The sequence below is a fragment of the Narcine bancroftii genome, chromosome 3 (assembly GCF_036971445.1).
Source record: "Narcine bancroftii isolate sNarBan1 chromosome 3, sNarBan1.hap1, whole genome shotgun sequence".
NCBI classification, from domain to species: Eukaryota; Metazoa; Chordata; class Chondrichthyes; order Torpediniformes; family Narcinidae; genus Narcine; species Narcine bancroftii.
The window spans coordinates 350000992-350019161 of record NC_091471.1 but is presented as its reverse complement, the minus strand read 5'-3'; the positions used below and the strand labels follow the sequence as shown (position 1 = coordinate 350019161).

Here is an 18170-nt window from a genome sequence, read left to right as displayed (position 1 = left end):
CTTTTATGGTCTTGTCCATCCTTATTTATAACCTTGCTTTATGTTTCTGGGGAGCATACCCAGCCCTATATGTCCACCATATCTGATCTCCTACAATAAATATGGACATTTCTGTTCTTTGGCTACCTAGCCCCAGGATCGAGCATTCTCAATTTAAACTTTCATCTGCCCCATTTTAAAATTGTCAGTTAAATTCTCCCTCTTTGACCAAGCTTTTGGTCATTGTGGTAAAACCAAAGATGGAAACAGATTTGTAAAGTATACAGTCAATTTACTCAGTTGAAAGAACAGAAATGTGTGAAAGACTCAGCAAGTCTGACAGCATCTGTGAAAGAGAGTCAGTGTTTCAAGAAAAGATCCTTTGTTAGAACTTGGGGGTGGGAGGGTTAGGGTGAGGGAAGGAAGAGAATCAAGATTGTTTGAAGTTGCAGCATAGTTGGGAGACGATGAATAAATCGAAGGGAATACAGTAAAACTCCAAAAATCCAGATGTCATAAATCTAGACTTTCAAACTTTAAATTGGCAGACTTCTGTGTATGTGCATGCATGCATAAGCGCCACAGATGCACAGAGGTACCAAGTGACCATTTTAGCAAAAGTAATCATATAACAAAGAAATTCATGTTTATACTATATTTTTCTTTTACTGTCCATTTTTAAACATAATTTCAAGCATTACACATTTTTTGGAAGTGAAAAAATTTGTTTACATTTTTGATAACCACACATTTTGATAAATGAGGCATACTGTATTTGCTGATGAATAAACTATCAATATTGACCTGTTTGTCTCTTTATTCGTCTTTAAATTTGCATTTTAAAAGTACTGGCCGAGAATCTGGAAAATCTGGATTGACCCAATCCCCGAGCAGACTGGACTTTAGGACTTTTACTGTTTCTGTAGCAGGATCAGGTTGATCAGAGTTGATTGCAGCAGTTATCATACAGTCAAAGGTGTGTGTAATACAGGGCTGCCCAACAGTATTGCAGTAATTCACCATGTCAATATTCCCACTTGGAGGGGGAAAGGTCAGTTCTGATGCAGAAAACAAATTAATTAAATTTGGAAGGCTACTAGCTGGAATGTGCTGCGCTGATCTTCGAACTTTCCTTGATTTCTGTGTAACAATGCAGGAGACTATAGACTTGACAGCATATAATGTAGAATTAATGTGGGCTCTATCAGATTCTTCATCTTTGATAACTCGATTTCTTGGTCTACATCAGAAGTGGCACTTTTTTTCTTTGACTGAAATATTTGTGACACTGGTTCATTTTTTCCTGCTTGCATTAGGATGGCCTTAATTTGCTGACCATATCGCTTGAGTTTGCATTTTGCAAAGTTTATGACTGTATTATTGCTTACTAACTACCACCATCAGTCTATTATTCACATCTTGTTGCCAGAACCTATGATCCTTTGTCCTATCTATCCTGCCTTGTGCCCATATAACCATATAACCATTTACGGAGCGGATCGTTGCCACTTGTATCTAATGTGGTTTTATCTCTTTCAAGTTTAATGATGCAGCTTCACGCTGAAACTTTAACTTTTCTCGTTCCACAGATACTTCTTGGCCTGAGTTTTTTTCATATTTTCTAGGTTTTTTTTTCTTATTTCTGGTATCTGCAGTATTTTAATTTCCATTAATTTACAAACTTGTTTCTCTGGAACAGTGGAAACGAAAGTTACAGCACCTTTTACTGGAAGTAAGCAATTTTTTCAGGAAAATTTCAACATGTGGCAGCTGCTTTTAATGTGCATAAATCAACCTATCTGTCTGATCACCAAGCAGGGCTGACAGAAGGATTACTTACCAATCTCTCCTCTGCCTGGCCAGATAATTGTCAGTACGTGGAGCTTTTATTTAAAGTGCCTATGCACTGCCTGGGAGACTTTACTCCTCCGTTAAAGGTGATAATAAAGCTACAAGTTACTTTAAACTCTTTGCTTGTATTTTTCAATGGCTTAACTTCAAATGAGTGTGGAGATCGATATAAAATTTGAAGTTCATTTACTGGGTGATACCATGGCCCATTCTGTGTAGCAAATGCAATGTACAGCAAGGTTAAAAGAGAGTGTGATCTCTCTTTGATTTACTTTTTTTTTGTAGGTGTAAAGGGAGAACACTGACTTTTGACTGGTAAATTGTGCAAATTTGTTAACAAAATGCCTATGCAAGAGGGAGATGTGATTTTCTTGATTTGTGTTTGCTTATTGGACCTAAAACGCCATTATCAAGATTTGAAACACTGACAATAGGTATGGAATAATTTCTACTGAGGCTATTGCAGTCACTCAGGATGCAGAAGCAAAAGGGCAGTTGGAATAGTGAGGGAGCTTGGGGTTGTGTTACCTCTGACATTACTAATTTGGAGAAATGCCCAAAGTTGTACATCTGGGTGATGTGCATACCAAGCATGATGTTATTCTTGGAACTGTGCTCCATTGGCCTTGGCCCTTCCAACAGTTGTTTTGAGCAAGGAATCATAAAAATGTGAATATCTGGATTTTATATAGTGCTTTCAATATTGTGAAAAATCCTGTTGGATGTAGATTGCAAACATGAGCATGATGTTGACCCTCCCCCCAAACAATGTTGTTCTGATTTACGATTCTCATTTGATTATTTTGGAATTCAATGCAAAATTAAATCGCGGTTCGTGGTGTAGGTAAGACATAGAGTTAATAAGAATCTACTCTGTGATAATGGCCAATATAACCTGTCTTTCATTTTTAATAAAGCGTATTTATTTCCAACTGCATTGACAGTCATTTCAAAATGGCTCCTAGTTGTGAGCTTTGTAGAAAGTCATTAAAGTTCTGTGCAAGGTTAAAAAAAAAATGACAAATTTAAAACCCAAGTTGCATATTTTAGAAATTATTCATCAGCTGGAAAATTTTCTTTTGAATAAATAAATTAAGAATACAAATTCACAAACTATATATTTTGGATCATTGAAATTCCAACATATAGCTAAGATGTGATTTTTTTTTTTTAAAGGCATTGATAAACATCATTCAGATGCTCCATTCAGCATCATATCATTAATTTGTATTTCTTCAGTCATTTTAAAATTACAAATTATCCACAGTATACTATTTTTTTTCAACCTGATGGCTTCAGAGCAGAGTTGGGAGGTGAACAAAGATGTACCAGGTTTCTTAACTAATTCACAAAATATTCAACTCTTAACAATCATGTATTTAAAGGTTTTAATGGAGATGCAAGTTAAGCATTAAAGGTTTTAATGGAGATGCAAGTTAAGCATTCTTGTAGTACAATTGTGGGCAAATTTGATGGCTCTATTCTCATAGCAGTAATCCATGCCCATTCTTTGTTGATCTTTTTGATAATGTTTAAGTAATTGTTTTTCTGCCTACTCTTTTTTGAAATATTATGCCGGTCTGATATTTGATTTGGGTGAATTAGAATCTTGCACATTACAGGACAGGCAGATCCCAAGGTTGAAATGCTTTTGAATGTTGTTGAATGTGAAACAACAAAGTACAAATTCCAATTCCATTGAGAATGCACCCCTTTAGAGTGAAACAAATGCACAGAGATAATAGTATTTAAATCTCAATTAGTCTTTACTTGATGTTTTCAATTTACTATTGCATTGAGGCACCACACTGGGAAAGCAGTGTTCTTATAGCATGTGTTCTCTTTCCTTACAGACCCTAATATTCCAAATGTTCAGGTGACCAGTTTAACACTGTGTGCAGCTGCACCAGATCCCTTAGTCCTGGATTTAACAGGTGAGTAAAACTCCTCACCTTCATAGCGTCTAAATGTAATGTTTATGCAGTTTTATTTGAAATAGTTGTTCAGACCATTTGTTTTTATCCCGCCAGTTTCTGGTTTTTGAAGTTCAAGTTTCTCGCATCAACCTTGATAATCTTTTAACATTAGGATTGCTTGCTTCTTGGACTTGAGTATCTTCCTTGTGCTTTGACCTGGAAATGTTGGGAAATTGGTATAACATGATTTTCTCTGAATCTTGCCTACACGGGAATGCATTATCACTGTTAGCTTGTTTACAGGTTCCAAGTTGGCCTGTTGAATGTGCAGCCCAGCAAAACTTCTGAATCTTCTTCATCTGATTACATTAGCCCATTTTTCCTTTCAATTATGCAATTTCCTAATATTTCCTTTAAATGTCCCTATTTATTAATCTACCAGTTTTCTTCATTGATGCTTGATCTAAATTGTCTTGCATTCTTGAGTTGCCTCAGCAAAATTAATTGCCCTTCAAAATTGATGCCTCGGGCAGTGAATGTTTGATGCCACGAATACAAAGTCAAAAGCAGAAGGTTGCTTCTTGTCACAGTTCACTTTAGCTGGTTCTGGCAGCCTGCATAGCAATAAAAGGAACAACTTCTTACTAAATTCCATGCGAGTCTCAAACTCCAAGTTCGAAGTTTGGTTCAATGTATGCTTAAGCTCAATAAGTTTAAGTACCGTAGATTGTCATTTCCTCATTCACCAACGGTGTATTGATGGTGTAATCATACAACAAAGCATCAGAGGAACTAGGGAGCCCATGATGTCTATGCTGAACACAATCCCAAAGTAAACTCTTGATCTGTATTCTTTCATCCCTGCATATTAATAAATTTATCTAAAACCCTCTTATATATTTCTGTTGTATCTTCTCCCACCTCTACCCCAGGTAATCTGTTCTAGAAATCTCCCATTCTATCTTTTTAAAAGCACATTTCCTTTAAAATTTCCCCCCGCCTTAAGTGTATTTTCTTTAGCATTTGACTTTTTTTACCCCTATGTCCTACCTATGTCTCAAATAATTTTATGATTCCATCAGCTCTTGGCATCCCACAGTCAAGAAGAAACAGCCAAAGTTTGTCCATACTCTCCTTATGGCTAATGCCCTCTAATCCAGGCAGCACCCAGGTCAATTTTCTGTTCCCTACCATCAAAGACCTTATACAGAATCCATGTAGGTCTTGTCCACCTTTGGAAATTAATCCAAGTCCTCTTCCAGTGCACATCACGTTCCACTTTAAAGATCAGCATGGCAATGGAAGCATCTTCCTGTCGTGCCATCAGTGGTACCTTCCTCCCTGGATCTCAGAGGGAGTTGGGCTCCTAGTGGAAAGTTCCCTTCTGTGTCACGCTGGGACACGTGCGGTATGAGGAGGTTTTTTTGGGCTGCAGCAGACCTGCCTCTATTTTCCAATTGGACTTACAGTGAATTTGAACTATTTCCAAAAGTACTGCTTGGTGTCTGTTATTGGATAGCTTTTGAATTTTTCAGTGCATCTAAAATCACTGAGTTCAACATGTTTATATGATTGTTCAAACTAATGTAGAACACAGGTATAGTGGAGTTCCAAAATTCTATTTGGTTTGTATTTGACCAATTGTCTTTATTTTCAGGTAACCTTGATAACTTGAAAAGTAATCCTTTTACACTGAAAGAGGGTGTTGAATACAGGATTAAAATTTGCTTCAAGGTTTGTTTCTGAACTTAGAACTATGTTACTGAAATCTTTGTAGTTTAAAATTTTCTATCCAAGACTGTTTCCCCATTGCCTCCTGTTAGTTCACTCCTCTGAATGGTACGGGAAAACCACAACGGTACATGCCTTTACACAAATACCTCTTTGGTTCAGCTGGATGCTGTAAACCACTTTGACACATTGTCACATTTGTGGTACTACTTCCCCTTCTGGCCCATTAACCTACAACCCCCGTGCATTTTGAAGGGTGGGAGGAAACCAGAGCCCCCAGTGGAAACCCACTCGGACATAGAGAGAATGTACAAACTCCTCATAGGCAGCGTGCGGATTCAAACTCACGTGGCTGGTGCTGGTAATAGTGTTGTGCACACCTCGAAGCTAACAGTATTGCCCTATTCTAATTGTAGGCATTCTATTAGTATCCCTTTTGTGTATGGGGGGGTGGGGGGTGGGGAAGAATCAGACGAGTTGCAAAAAATTATAGTAATCCACAGGGGAAAATTAGGAAGTTAGCAGAAATAAATTTAATCTAACTGCTAGATTGATATCTTAATATCTACCAGTCACACCCATGTAAACTAAGGTAGAACAAAAGTGTACATTATGTGGACCTGGTAGCAGCAGCCATGGATACCTGTTCCATTAAAGTAAAATCAAAATGCTGGAGGAACTCCACTGGTTAAACAGTGTACTTTATGTAGCAGAGAGAAAGATGCACAACCAATGTTTTGGGGATGAGCCCTTCATCAAGGTATGAACAAAATCTAGGCAGGCGCCTGGGTACAGAAAACGGGCCCTTCGGCCCTTCTCGTCAGTGTAAAACTATTATTCTGCCTAGTTCTGAACCCACTCCATAGCCTTCCACACCCCTCCCTTCCATGTACCTATCCAAATGTGTCTTAAGTGTGCAAATTGAGCCTGCAGTCCCCACTTCAGCTGGCAGCTCATTCCACGCTCCCACTACTTTCTGTATGAAGAAGTTGCCCCTAAACCTTTCCCCTATCACCCTTAACCCATGGAAAACCCTCTGGTTTATATTTCACCTAACCTCCATGGAAAATAAATCTGCTTGCATTTACTCTATCTCTACCCCTTATAATAAGTTATAGCTATATCAAATCTCTCATTTTTCTACACTCCAGGGAATGAAGTCCTAATCTGTTTAACCTTTCCCTGTAACACAATTCCTCAAGTTCAGATTCATTGTCAGAGAACAGGCATGTCATCACATACAACACAGAGATTCTTTTTCCTGCGGGCACGGCAGAATTACCACTCATTGGTTATGTAAAAATAAAACTACACAGCGAATACATGTAAAGAAATAAAAAACTGTAAACAAAATGAATATAAACAAACTGCAATACTGGAGAATAAAAAAGAAAATCATTAAAGTGCACAAGTAAGATTCCTTAAATGAGCAACATCCTTGGAAATCTCTTTTCTCCTTATTGATAATTTTCCTGTACATAACTCAGTGCCTCCCTACATTTTGCTCATACCTTGATGAAGGGCTCAAGTCCAAAATGTCAATTAGTTATCTTTGCTACATAAAGTACATTGTTTGACCTGCTAAGTTTCTTATTGTGTTTTTGCTTCAACCACAGTGTCTGCAGACTTTGGTATTTTACTTTTGATACCTATTCTGTGCGGTTTCATTTATTGCTGCCAACTGTTGTAGTAAGCTCAGGCCTGACTTGCTTGCTGGATATCAATACCTTAATGAGTCTGCAGCTAAAACAGCAGGTTCTAAAAGGTGAACACTTTGAAGAGGGGCAGATTTGAGACTGAGATGACACCTGTCCCCTGACGGTGAGTCAATGGGTATAATGTGATCATAAAAATTATAAAGCCTTTGGTGCCGGAGATGAGAAAATGCAAGCAAAAAATGGTGGAGACACACATGGAAAGAGAAAAGGTTAACATTTCGTATTGAAGACTTTTCATCAGAACTGTTCTGGTGAAGGGTCTTCAATCTGAAACATACTCTTTCTCTTTCCACAGATGCTGCCTGGCCTGCTGAGTGTTTCTAACATTTTGCCTTTATTACAGGATAATAACACTGCAACCAATCACATTGTGCTGTATCTGACCAAATCCATTTACTTCCTCTGCCATAACATTGCCCCTTTTTACCTCTACTCATCAACTGAAGACCTAATCTATGCTGCTGTGACCTCCAGGTTTAACTTATCTAGTGATGTCGTTTAGCCTTCCACCTCCCACTCTCACTAAATGAATCAAATTCAGAACAAATTTCACAAGGCACGTTCATGACAATTAACATGTTTCTGATTCTAAACTCTTAATTTCCACCAGGTGGGGTTGCTCATCACTGCGGTGCTTACTTCACCATGACAGGCCCTGGTTTGAGACACCTTTTTAAAAAAAAAAATTAAATAACTAACTAGTGCGGGAGAAGAAGCGAAGTTATTGTCTGTTCAGAAATCTCATGGCAGAGTGGAAGAAGCTGCTTTTGTAACATTGAGTGTGTCTTCAGGCTCCTGTACCTCCTTCCTTATGGTAGCAGTGAGAAAAGGGCAGGCCTGGGTAGTGAGGGTCCTTGAGGCATCGGCTCTTAAAGATGACCTTAATGGAAAGAACACTAATGACCATGATGGCGCTGGCCATGCTTATAACTCTGTAGCCTGATCCTGTGCATTGGTACCTCCATACCAGACAGTGATGCAACCCAACAGAATGCTCTCTACACCTGTAGCAATTTTCAAGTGTCTTTTTAGATTCTTTGGTGAATTTCCTCAAACTCCTAATGAAATATAGCTGCCTGTGTGCCTTTATAGTTGCATTGATATGACCTTCAGAGATGTTGCCACACAGGAATTTGAGGTTTCCTACCCTCTTCTCTCCTGACCCCTTGATGAGGACTGGTTTGTGTTCTCCTGGTTTCCCCTTCCTGAAGTCCCCAGTCAGTTCTTTAGTTTCCTAGCCCTTTATGTTTTCCTGATTAATCATCTTACAGTAATTACTGTAGGTTGTACCAACCTAGCTAGGCCTACCCAAAGAAAATCTGAACCCTCCCTCCTTCATAACCCTCCATTTTTCATTCATCCATATGCCTGTCTCTTAAATGCCCCTATTGTTCCAATTTCCACCAGCAGCCCAGCAGTGCATTCCAGGCACTCGGTGGGGGGGCAACCGACAACAACTTGCCCCTTAAACCTTTCTCCCTTTGCTTTGTACAGATGTCCTCTAGTGCTTGCTATTCCCACATTTGGGGGGAGGGGGGGGAAGGTGGTGGCCTCTCATAATCCTGTAGACCTCTATTAAGTTACCGCCCAACTCTGGATCCTGTCGTAACCTTAGTATCCTCTGCAAACCTATTGACCCATCCCTCTACATCTTTGTCGAGGTTATTTATAAAAATCAAAAAGAGCAGGGGTCCCAGAACAGATCCATGTGGAACTCCACCAATCACTGACTTCCAGGAAGCATACTTTCCATCCACTTCTGCTCTGTTTTCTAAAGGCAAGCCATTTCTAAATCCACACAGCCAAAGTTCCTCAAGGACGATCAATTCGGTACAAACTAGGAATGGCAGGATCACCCATAATCAAAAGACATTATGAGACCTTCAGGGAATTCTAAGGATTTATATAAATCAGAATTGACAGGGAGGTCCAATAAAGCCAGTGAGTTCCTGTCTAAATTAGAGTTACCAAATTTAGACCCAGAAGAACAGGAAAGCCTAGATCTTCCTGTTACAGAAGAAGAGATAGGGAAAGCATTGAATTCACTTCAGACTAATAAGTCTCCAGGGGAGGATGGGTTTCCACCTGAGTTTTATAAGGATTTATTGATGCCTCTCTATATGGAGGTGATAGACCAGGCAATAGAGACCCATACCCTCCCGGAATCTTTCTCGACAGCAATCAATACAACAATCCTTAAAAAAGGCAAAGATCCAATAACTTCTTATAAACATAGACTATAAGATACAGGCCAAAGTCCTGGTAAATAGATTGGTGAAATATTTGCTGAAACTAATAAATAAAGACCAAGTGGGCTTTGTGCAAAAAAGACAGGCAGCAGATAACATTGGCAGACTGTTGAGTATAATGCATCTGGTGCAAACCTGAAATGAGAGAGGTTTGGCTGCAGAAAAGGCATTTGACAAATTGGAGTAGGATTTCTTATTCAAAGTGCTGGAAATGTTAGGGTTAGAGCCAACTTTTATAAATTGGATAAGGCTGCTGTACCATGCACCCAAGGCTAAAGTTGTGATAAACAGACAAATTCCTCCTGCTTTCCCACTGATGAGATCAAGTTGGTGACACGGGTGCCAGCTATCTCTAGCCCTGTTCGTATTAGCCATAGAGCCACTGGCCAAACCCATTCACCAGGATCCAGACATCAAGGATTTTAGAGTAGGTCAGGAAGAACATAAAAATCAATTTATTTGCCGATGATGTACTGATATATCTGACAGATCCAGCAAACTCTTTGTCTGAGCTGCGCTCTACCTTGGAGGACTATAGGGATATTTCTTGACTACAAGGTTAATTTGGACAAGAGCGAAATTATGCCACTTACTAAGGGGATAGTCAATACTAAGAAAACAGTTATTTAAAGTGGTCACAAAATGGGATTAAATATCTAGGAGTCAGAATAGACAATAACTATAAATTATATCCCCTTGGGAGAATTGGGGAGGTCTTAAATAGATGGACGTCCCTGCTCAAACTTTAGTGGGCAGGGTCAACTGTGTTAAAATGAATGTGTTGCCGAGACTTCAGTACCTCTTCCAGACACTGCCCGTGGCATTTCCCCAGGCATTCTTCCAAAATTTGCTCTAACAAATAAGAACATTTTTATGGAATGGAAAAATAGCCAGAGTCTTTATGGAAAAATTGACCTGGGATTACGGTCTGTGCGGATTACGAATGCCAGACTTAAGAACTACTATTGGGCAGTCCAGTCGAGATACACCACCTCACTCTTTGAAGGGGTAAGTGTACCATCCTGGGCACAAATTGATCTGCACGGACTAGGCGACAAGGTAGCAGACGACTTTATTTATAAATGGAATGCTAAATTGTTATCTGGAAAACAGACAGCCTTGTACTAAAACAAACTATCTTGGAATAAAATTAACCAATATCTAGGGATTAAAACACCCCTGACTCCAAATAGATTAATAACATTGACGGTGAGTAACAAGATCTTAGACACCTGGTCTCATAATGGCATCAAGTGCATAGAGGACTGTTATAAGCGGGCAACTAATGTCGTTTGAACAACATAAGTATGATTTATTAAATAAGATGTTTTATTGCTACCTTCAGATAAGATCTTTCCTGCAGGACAAATTAGGTCTAACTATCGCCCTACCAACATACAGTGACATAGAGGCCATAATTCGAAGGGAGAACACATGGAAGTTCACCTTGGCAATATATTTCTTGCTCTAAGCAGAAGACCTAAACCAGGCCTTCATAAATCAAGGCAGAGGTAGAAATCGGATCTTGGAATAACAATTGATGAGTACTGATGGTCCGACGTGTCTGACCAGCAAGACTACAATCATTAATGCAAGCTACAGGCTGATACAATACAACTTTCTACACCAGCTGGTACCTGATGCTGTAAAAATTGAACAGATCTAAACCAGAATTGTCAGACCAATGCTTTCGATGTTGGATTGAGACAGGAACCTTTGTGCATGCAACCTGGACATGCACCAAAGTGAGACCCTTCTGGGTGGAACTAGGCCAAGTCCTAAAAAAAATTATAGGTAAAGAATTCCTGTTAGGAAACATAATGGATATAAGACTTGCAATGAACCTGTCTAAATTTCAAATCCAAATCGTAATGATTGCATTGGCTGTAGCTAGGAAGTGAATAGCAGCTACCTGGAAATCCAACTCCTGCCTGAGCATTACTCACTGGAACGCAAAAATGCAAGGCTGTGTTCCCCTGGAGAAAATTACTTGCAACATAAGAAAAAAGTATAACACATTTTTGAAAATTTAACAACCATACTTAAATTCCATTGAGCATGATGATAGTGTGGACCATCGTGCCTCATCACCCTACCTTCCCCGTCTTTCCCTCAATTGGTGGGGGGCGGGTAGTTTCCATCCCAACTAGGAAAAGTCAAGAGAAGAAAACAGCCTGAGCACTGGCTACCGTGTCGTGACAAACCCATAAAACCCTGATATATGTCTTGTACCTTTGTTGTGAGTGTCTTGAATGTTGTGTGTTACTGTGGTTGGTTAAGTGTTAAATGTGGGAGCTGGGGAGGGAGGGTGATGAAAAGAGCTTGAACTCCGCAGAAAACTGTATAAAATTGATAATTGTAAATTGGAGTCAATGACACTGATAATGTCGATAACGGTTTAAGTTTGGAAAATCATAAATAAAATATTCCAAAAAATTCAAAGGTTTATTCTGAGAACTTTGTGATTTTATGCAAGTGTATCACTAATTAAGGCCACTCAACTATATTTCTCTAGGTTAACAAAGAAATAGTTTCTGGGCTGAAATATGTTCAGACAACATCAAGAAAAGGTATAAAAAGTAAGTATAACTGAGCACAAATTGTGTACAGTCTTAATTTATATTTAAAATCTCAACTTGTATTATGTGGTGCAAACTTTGAAGTTTCACATTTTGTTTCCAGATGGAAACCTTTTCCTCCTCTTGATTCTGCTGATTGGATCAGATGGTTCCTGTTTTTATTTCAGATTTTGTATGATGGTTCAGATAAAATGATCATTGATGATTTTAAAGTTTGTTAATATTGCTCCGACTTGAATTGTGGTCACAGTTAATTAGATTATAAGTGGGTAATGAAATTTGTGTCAAGCCTCTTGAGGGATAAATTTTGAAATATTTGGCACAAATGTAAGCACTGAATCTGAAATGTATATTAATTCTGCAAATACCACTGAGCACTTATGGGGGAACAACATTCTCGGTATATTTTATTTTAATAAGGATTTTGCATGAGGTAAACCCTGTTTAGTCAGTGCACAGTGGGAAGTTGTGCATAATTGGAATATTCTGGACTGGTGCCAACCCTCCCAAACACAGATGCAAGTTAGCTTTTGTCCCTATCACTAGAGCTGTAATGTTTACATAGGGGTCCCCTAAGGGATCAATTTCTGTTTTCCGGCATTTTCTGTGATCTAGCAATGGCCAGGTCCCAATATCACTGGATTAAATATGTACAACCTGATTTAACCTTGGCTTCCAGAAAGGAATTAAGTGTCTGAAATGGAGAGGGGTAGAGGAGGTAGAATTAGAGTAAACCAGCAATAAATATATTTTATTAAAACTGCAAAAGCTTTAATAAAGAGGAAGGGATCATCAGAAGTAATTCTCTCAAACAAAACCGAGAGAAATCGGGAAGGTGCGAGGAGCTGACCAAGATAGAAAAGGAGTGTTTTCTTCATGATGCTCTGAAACCATGAAGGCTGTATCATTGTCAACGGAAATACTTGCTTGTCCCTTGCTGGTTGTTGGATGAAATTCCAAAAGGATTAAGCACAGGTTCAGTTGAACCCTAAATTAACATGGTCTGACAGTTTCTCTGCAAAGTCTTCAATTAGCTGAACACCACAAAACAAAGTTCCAATTTGGCATAGTATAATTGGGTGAGTAGAGTATACCTCTGGACTAGGATGACTTTATTGGTAGGGTTGAAATATTCAAGGGCTAGGTGGCTAGAATGATTGTATGTGTAACCCTTGTTGCTGGCAAGATGATTAAAAAGTGCATTGTCACACACAAGGTTGTATGAATCTGGAATTTTTTTTGTCCCAAGAAGCAATGAAGTTGGGCGTGTTGAGAAAATCAATGTTTTCAGTGAGGATTAAGTTGGATTTCTGGATGCGATACAGGACAGCCAGAATCTAATGGGCAAGTAGTAGGGTATAATGTGTCAAATGTCCCACTCATGTTCCAGATGGTGGGGGAAGTGGAGCATGATGTTTGGCGTGTAGAAGGAATCATCGGTTTTAAATTTTTCTAGTGTTTGGATATTAGATGGTACTGATTGTTTGGTAGTTAGCACAGGGCTAAAACAGGGCTAGCGACCTGGGTTCTAATTCGCCGCTAGTTGAGCTGTGTGGGGGGGAGGGGGTTAATTGGTCATATTCAAGATTCCTTTATTGTCATGTAATAAAAACAGGTGTAATATTACACAAATTTGACTTCAGTCTGCCATAAGGCAGGCAAAGATTTGCAATCAGCAGAAATTGCCTGGTGCCCCTTACAGTCAGAGAAAGAAAAGCAAAAGAGAGTCCCCCCCCCCCCCCCCCCAGAGTCACTGAGTGACTGTGGGTTCACCTCCAGTGCTCCCCCTTTGTAGCTTTCAGTCCAAATTATCAGCATCCTGAGCTCCAGATCAAAAACTGCACCACGATCAGGAAGCCTTCAGCACCCTCTCACATCTTGGTTTCAATACGTGGTACTCCTTCAGCCAGTCTCCAGCAGTCTTCAGCCTGGTGTGAGTCCTTTGACTGCAGTCACCAGCAGTCCACAGCCTACTTGGGTTCCTCTGTTTGTCTTGCCATAGTTCCACAATTGCTCGTGTGCTCTTCTGCCTCTGAGCCCCTCGCTTGTCTGCCACCGTGGTCACCATCCCATGGGTTGGCTACTTCTCTTCCAATGGAGGGGTGGTCTCCCTGTTTTCTGTTGCCCTGCACCAGTCCTCTGTTTTCCCCAGAATCTGCAACCCCTCAAGGCTGCTGCTGAACACAGGCGCCACCATCTCGGGTGCAGACCCCATGATTGGAGGATTTTAAAATAAACCACCAATGGCTCCTTTAACAGGCCAATTAAAACTTGTACGGAGCTGTCAATAGATGGACTGGGCTGTACTGGGCTCATGGGCTGGATCTGTGTCAGTAAGTTAAAATAAATAAATTTGGAGTTGACTATCAGAAGTAAATTGTTTGTAGATCATGTGATCTGAAGTATAATGGAGAGATTACTAAAACATGGCTTTTTCTCCTGCATTTTGAACAGTTGATACATCTGAATACATGGTGGGGAGCTACGGGCCACGTGTCACTGAATACGAGTTCTTAACACCACAGGAGGAAGCACCCAAAGGCATGATTGCTCGGGGCAAATATTTGGTCAAATCCCTTTTCACTGATGATGACAAACACCACCACCTTCTCTGGGAATGGCAGCTCAACATCAAGAAGGAATGGAAAGATTAATCAATGCAAGGCCAGCGGTAATCCATCCAATAGAGAGGAAAAAATTTAAAAAAATACACTTCCTGTACCAAAGTTAGCTTTTTTGAAAAAAAAATTGTATTAGATTTATACTGCACAGTGAGATCATTGTCAAAATAAATCAACCCTCAACCCTTTTTTTTGGTAAGGCACAGGTCAGATGCATGGCTGCGTGTTTCATTCTCCAATCTCATTTTAATTCTTTCCCTTTTTGTTCCACCAACAGCTGCCTTTTGTGTTGGGGGTGGGTAAAGAGAGGGGGCTGCAATTTATTTTTCAAAAGAGAAAGTGACATGTAAATCGGGCCTGGCTTCATGACCACGTGTGTTTCATTGAGGCAGCACTAAATTTGGAAACCAGTGTGATCATAATGTTTAAATTAGGTGGAAGAATATAATATAAAGCTTTAGAGGCAGTGCTTTCTCAGATTTAATAAATCCTGTTATTTTTATTCTGTGTAACCATGTTGCCTTATGTACGCTAAAGTTGTTTATGGGAAAAATCAAAAAAAATCATGATCAAATTTCTAAGTTTTTTATACCAGCATTGATTTAGAACCCATTTTTTCTGTCTGGAGACTTGTGGGAGTATATCCATAATAAAGCTTGTCTAATCAGTGATGACATCTGTGAATGAATGTACTCCTGTTTTTAAAAAAAAAGTACTTGTACAAAATTGAGCATTGAAAGCGTACAATTGAGGAACTGTTTTGAGCTGTCGGTTGGCATGTTGTGGAATGAAATGGTGGGGATCCTGCACTGCATGTAGTTACTGCAAAATGGAGCTGCCTAAACATGTTTTCAACAGTAGATGGTGCTGGTTAAATGTGGTTTAAAATGCTTTTTTTTAAACTTGTCCCATGTTGGTGAGAGAGAGGGCCTGCATAATGTTATGCCTCTTTGTGTTTTGTGCCGCACATCAATCTGCCTCAGTATTTCACCCCTGGATTCTGTGCTCCATTGTCCAGCTCATTCCAATTTTTTGAACATGATATATTTAAGAAACAATGTTCTGAGCAGCCAGCATACATCATCGGTAGCCATCATGGTTAGAAATGGGACCAAAAGTGATTTTACCTGTTTGTCTTGCCATAGTTCTCCTTTTACAGCAATGGATTTGTTTTTAATATTCTTTTCTGACTCCTGTGTAGACTGGACATTAACAGGTGAAAGAACAATACCACCATTTTCACAGCAAGTACAATAAAATATTCAGACTAAAACACTTGTTTGTCTTTGTCAGCAAATATTTGCACTTGTATGGTGCCTTTTCTATTAAAAAAATAATAATTTATCAAATAAGATTTAACACTGTGATGGGAGGACTGCTTGGTATGGAGGCAGTAAGTGGAGTATTTTGGATGGAAGAGTGGCTCGAGGTTCGGACGATAATGCCATCCCTTCTGGAGCAGTAGACGAAGGAGTTTATAAAAAGACAAACTGAGAGCATGCAAAGATCCAAGAGTTGAGGCTCGAGGCTGCAAAATAATATGATGTTACAGGGTCTCTGTCAGTGGTTGCTCAGGCTTGTTGGTTATTGAATGGCATATTTAGACATTCGTACAGCACGGTAATGGGCCCTTTTTGCCCATGAGCCCGTGCCACCCAATTAGGTGACCTACAACCTCTTGAAGGGTAGGATGAAACTGGAGCACCCAGAGGAAACCCACACAGACACAGGGAGAATGTGTAAACTCCTTACAGAAAGTGCCAGGTCGCTGGCATTGCGTTATCCAACTACGCTGATCGTGCCACCCAGTATATGTCATTTGTTTCCACCAACTCTCTCTCTCTAACTACATGTATCTCAGTTTTAGTTCCCGGTTGCTCAAGGAATCTGACAAAGGAACATAACCTAACACAAAAGCAAAATAAATTTATAAATGACTTAAATGGGCCTTTAATATCAATGAGGTTTACCGTTTCATATTAATTGTCTGCCACTCAATGGAGTTCACATGATTTTCTTTGTGTTTTTAAAACCAGTTTATAAGGAGTTCTTCCACAGTCGGAGTGTCCATGCATTTTCTTTTTTTTTTTTTTTTTTTTTTTTTTTTTTTATTTTTCACACCATAAATCACATTAGCCATGATATACACTATTTCTTTTCACACATATACAGTGACTTTTTCTCCCCCCCCCCCCCTTTCCTCCCAAACCACCCCCCCACCCCCCCCTCTCATCCATTTTAGGTATACAATCTAGGTTGTTGCATTAAGCCAGTCAGACAATGTTGTCATTCAACCAAATTACACCAGAAATTCTACTGAGTCCATTCTTTTCTTTCCTTCTCCTTCCATCAACTTAGGTAATGTTTGTCCCCGGTAGGTTTTTGCTATTGTATTTAATGTAAGGCTCCTATACTTGTTCGAATATTTCAATGTTATTTCTTAACCAATATGTTATTTTTTCTAATGGAATACATTTATTCATTTAAATTTGGTAGTTTCTTCCTTTTAATTTGGTTATGTATTCCATTAATATTTAAAGACATATAGTTCAGCGTAGCCCTTTTATATTTTGTGTCCATGCATTTTCAAATGAGTTATGGAATTCCTTTTGTGGACTAGCTCCATCGCAACTTGCCCTTTATTGTAGGAGCAATTGCCCTCCTAAACTTCAGTCTAGCTGTGTATCAAACCACCATGGTGTACCATACTCAATCCCACAGAAGGATCCACCATACATTGAATATTAAAGTGGACTGGTGATAACTGAGATACGGTAGATAGAAAGAATTCAATGCTCCTTTCAGTAAGTGATGTGCTTGAAGGGCTGACGTCTGGTGTACACTTGCTAACCCCTGATTAAATCATGGCTCCCTACACTGCCTGATCTTGATTTCAACATTCAGGAAACCAACTTCTTGTGTTCAAAGCATTTCTGATAATTATCTTTGTGAAACCCCCTTTAACACAAGGCTCGTGTATTTTTGGGGAGCACACAGAGTGAAAAGATTTGGATTTATTTTGATTTTTAAAACAAGTGGGTTTGTCCAAAAGTGAACTTGTATTCCACACAAAATATTAGCGGGAACCGTGGCATCTCTGCCACTGAATCAGCTGAATTCTGTTCTTTGGGTCCGAATCCCCTGTTGACAGGGCAGGAAGTCCAAGTCTCAGTTTCAAAAAGAAAACAATTATCACCCATCTGTCTGATGGAAAGGAGAAAGCCAATCAGATCAGTGTGCAACCATTTGTAATTTCCTCAGTCACGTTGCAATTGACTGGAAATTAAATGTTCAGTTAGAAATACATGAATTACTGCTGCCTCTATGGAAGCTTCAATTGTCAACCTGTCGCAAACTTTTCTGTTGCCTTTTCTTTCTCTGCAGAGGGCAGGGGGGTGGTGGGCAGGTGTGTCTCACTCATCCAGTGGAGAGATTCCACACCACCCCTAAACCTGTGCTGCGTACACAGTGTAGATGTCAGCTGCATTCCTGTACCTGGCCTCCATTGGCACGGTGACTGGTCTGG

General features: G+C 39.5%; 1 protein-coding gene across 1 annotated transcript in view; it reads left to right on the top strand.

Moving 5' to 3' along the window:
- The window catches only part of arhgdia (Rho GDP dissociation inhibitor (GDI) alpha), a 49780-nt gene extending 33863 nt beyond the window's left edge, over nucleotides 1-15917 (top strand). Inside the window, exons 3-6 of the mRNA XM_069929712.1 lie at nucleotides 3684-3764; nucleotides 5404-5480; nucleotides 11960-12023; nucleotides 14478-15917. Of these exons, the coding sequence (XP_069785813.1) occupies nucleotides 3684-3764; nucleotides 5404-5480; nucleotides 11960-12023; nucleotides 14478-14677 (422 nt within the window). The 3' untranslated portion in view covers nucleotides 14678-15917. The remainder of the gene's footprint in view (nucleotides 1-3683; nucleotides 3765-5403; nucleotides 5481-11959; nucleotides 12024-14477) is intronic.
- The last annotated feature ends 2253 nt before the right edge of the window (nucleotides 15918-18170 follow it).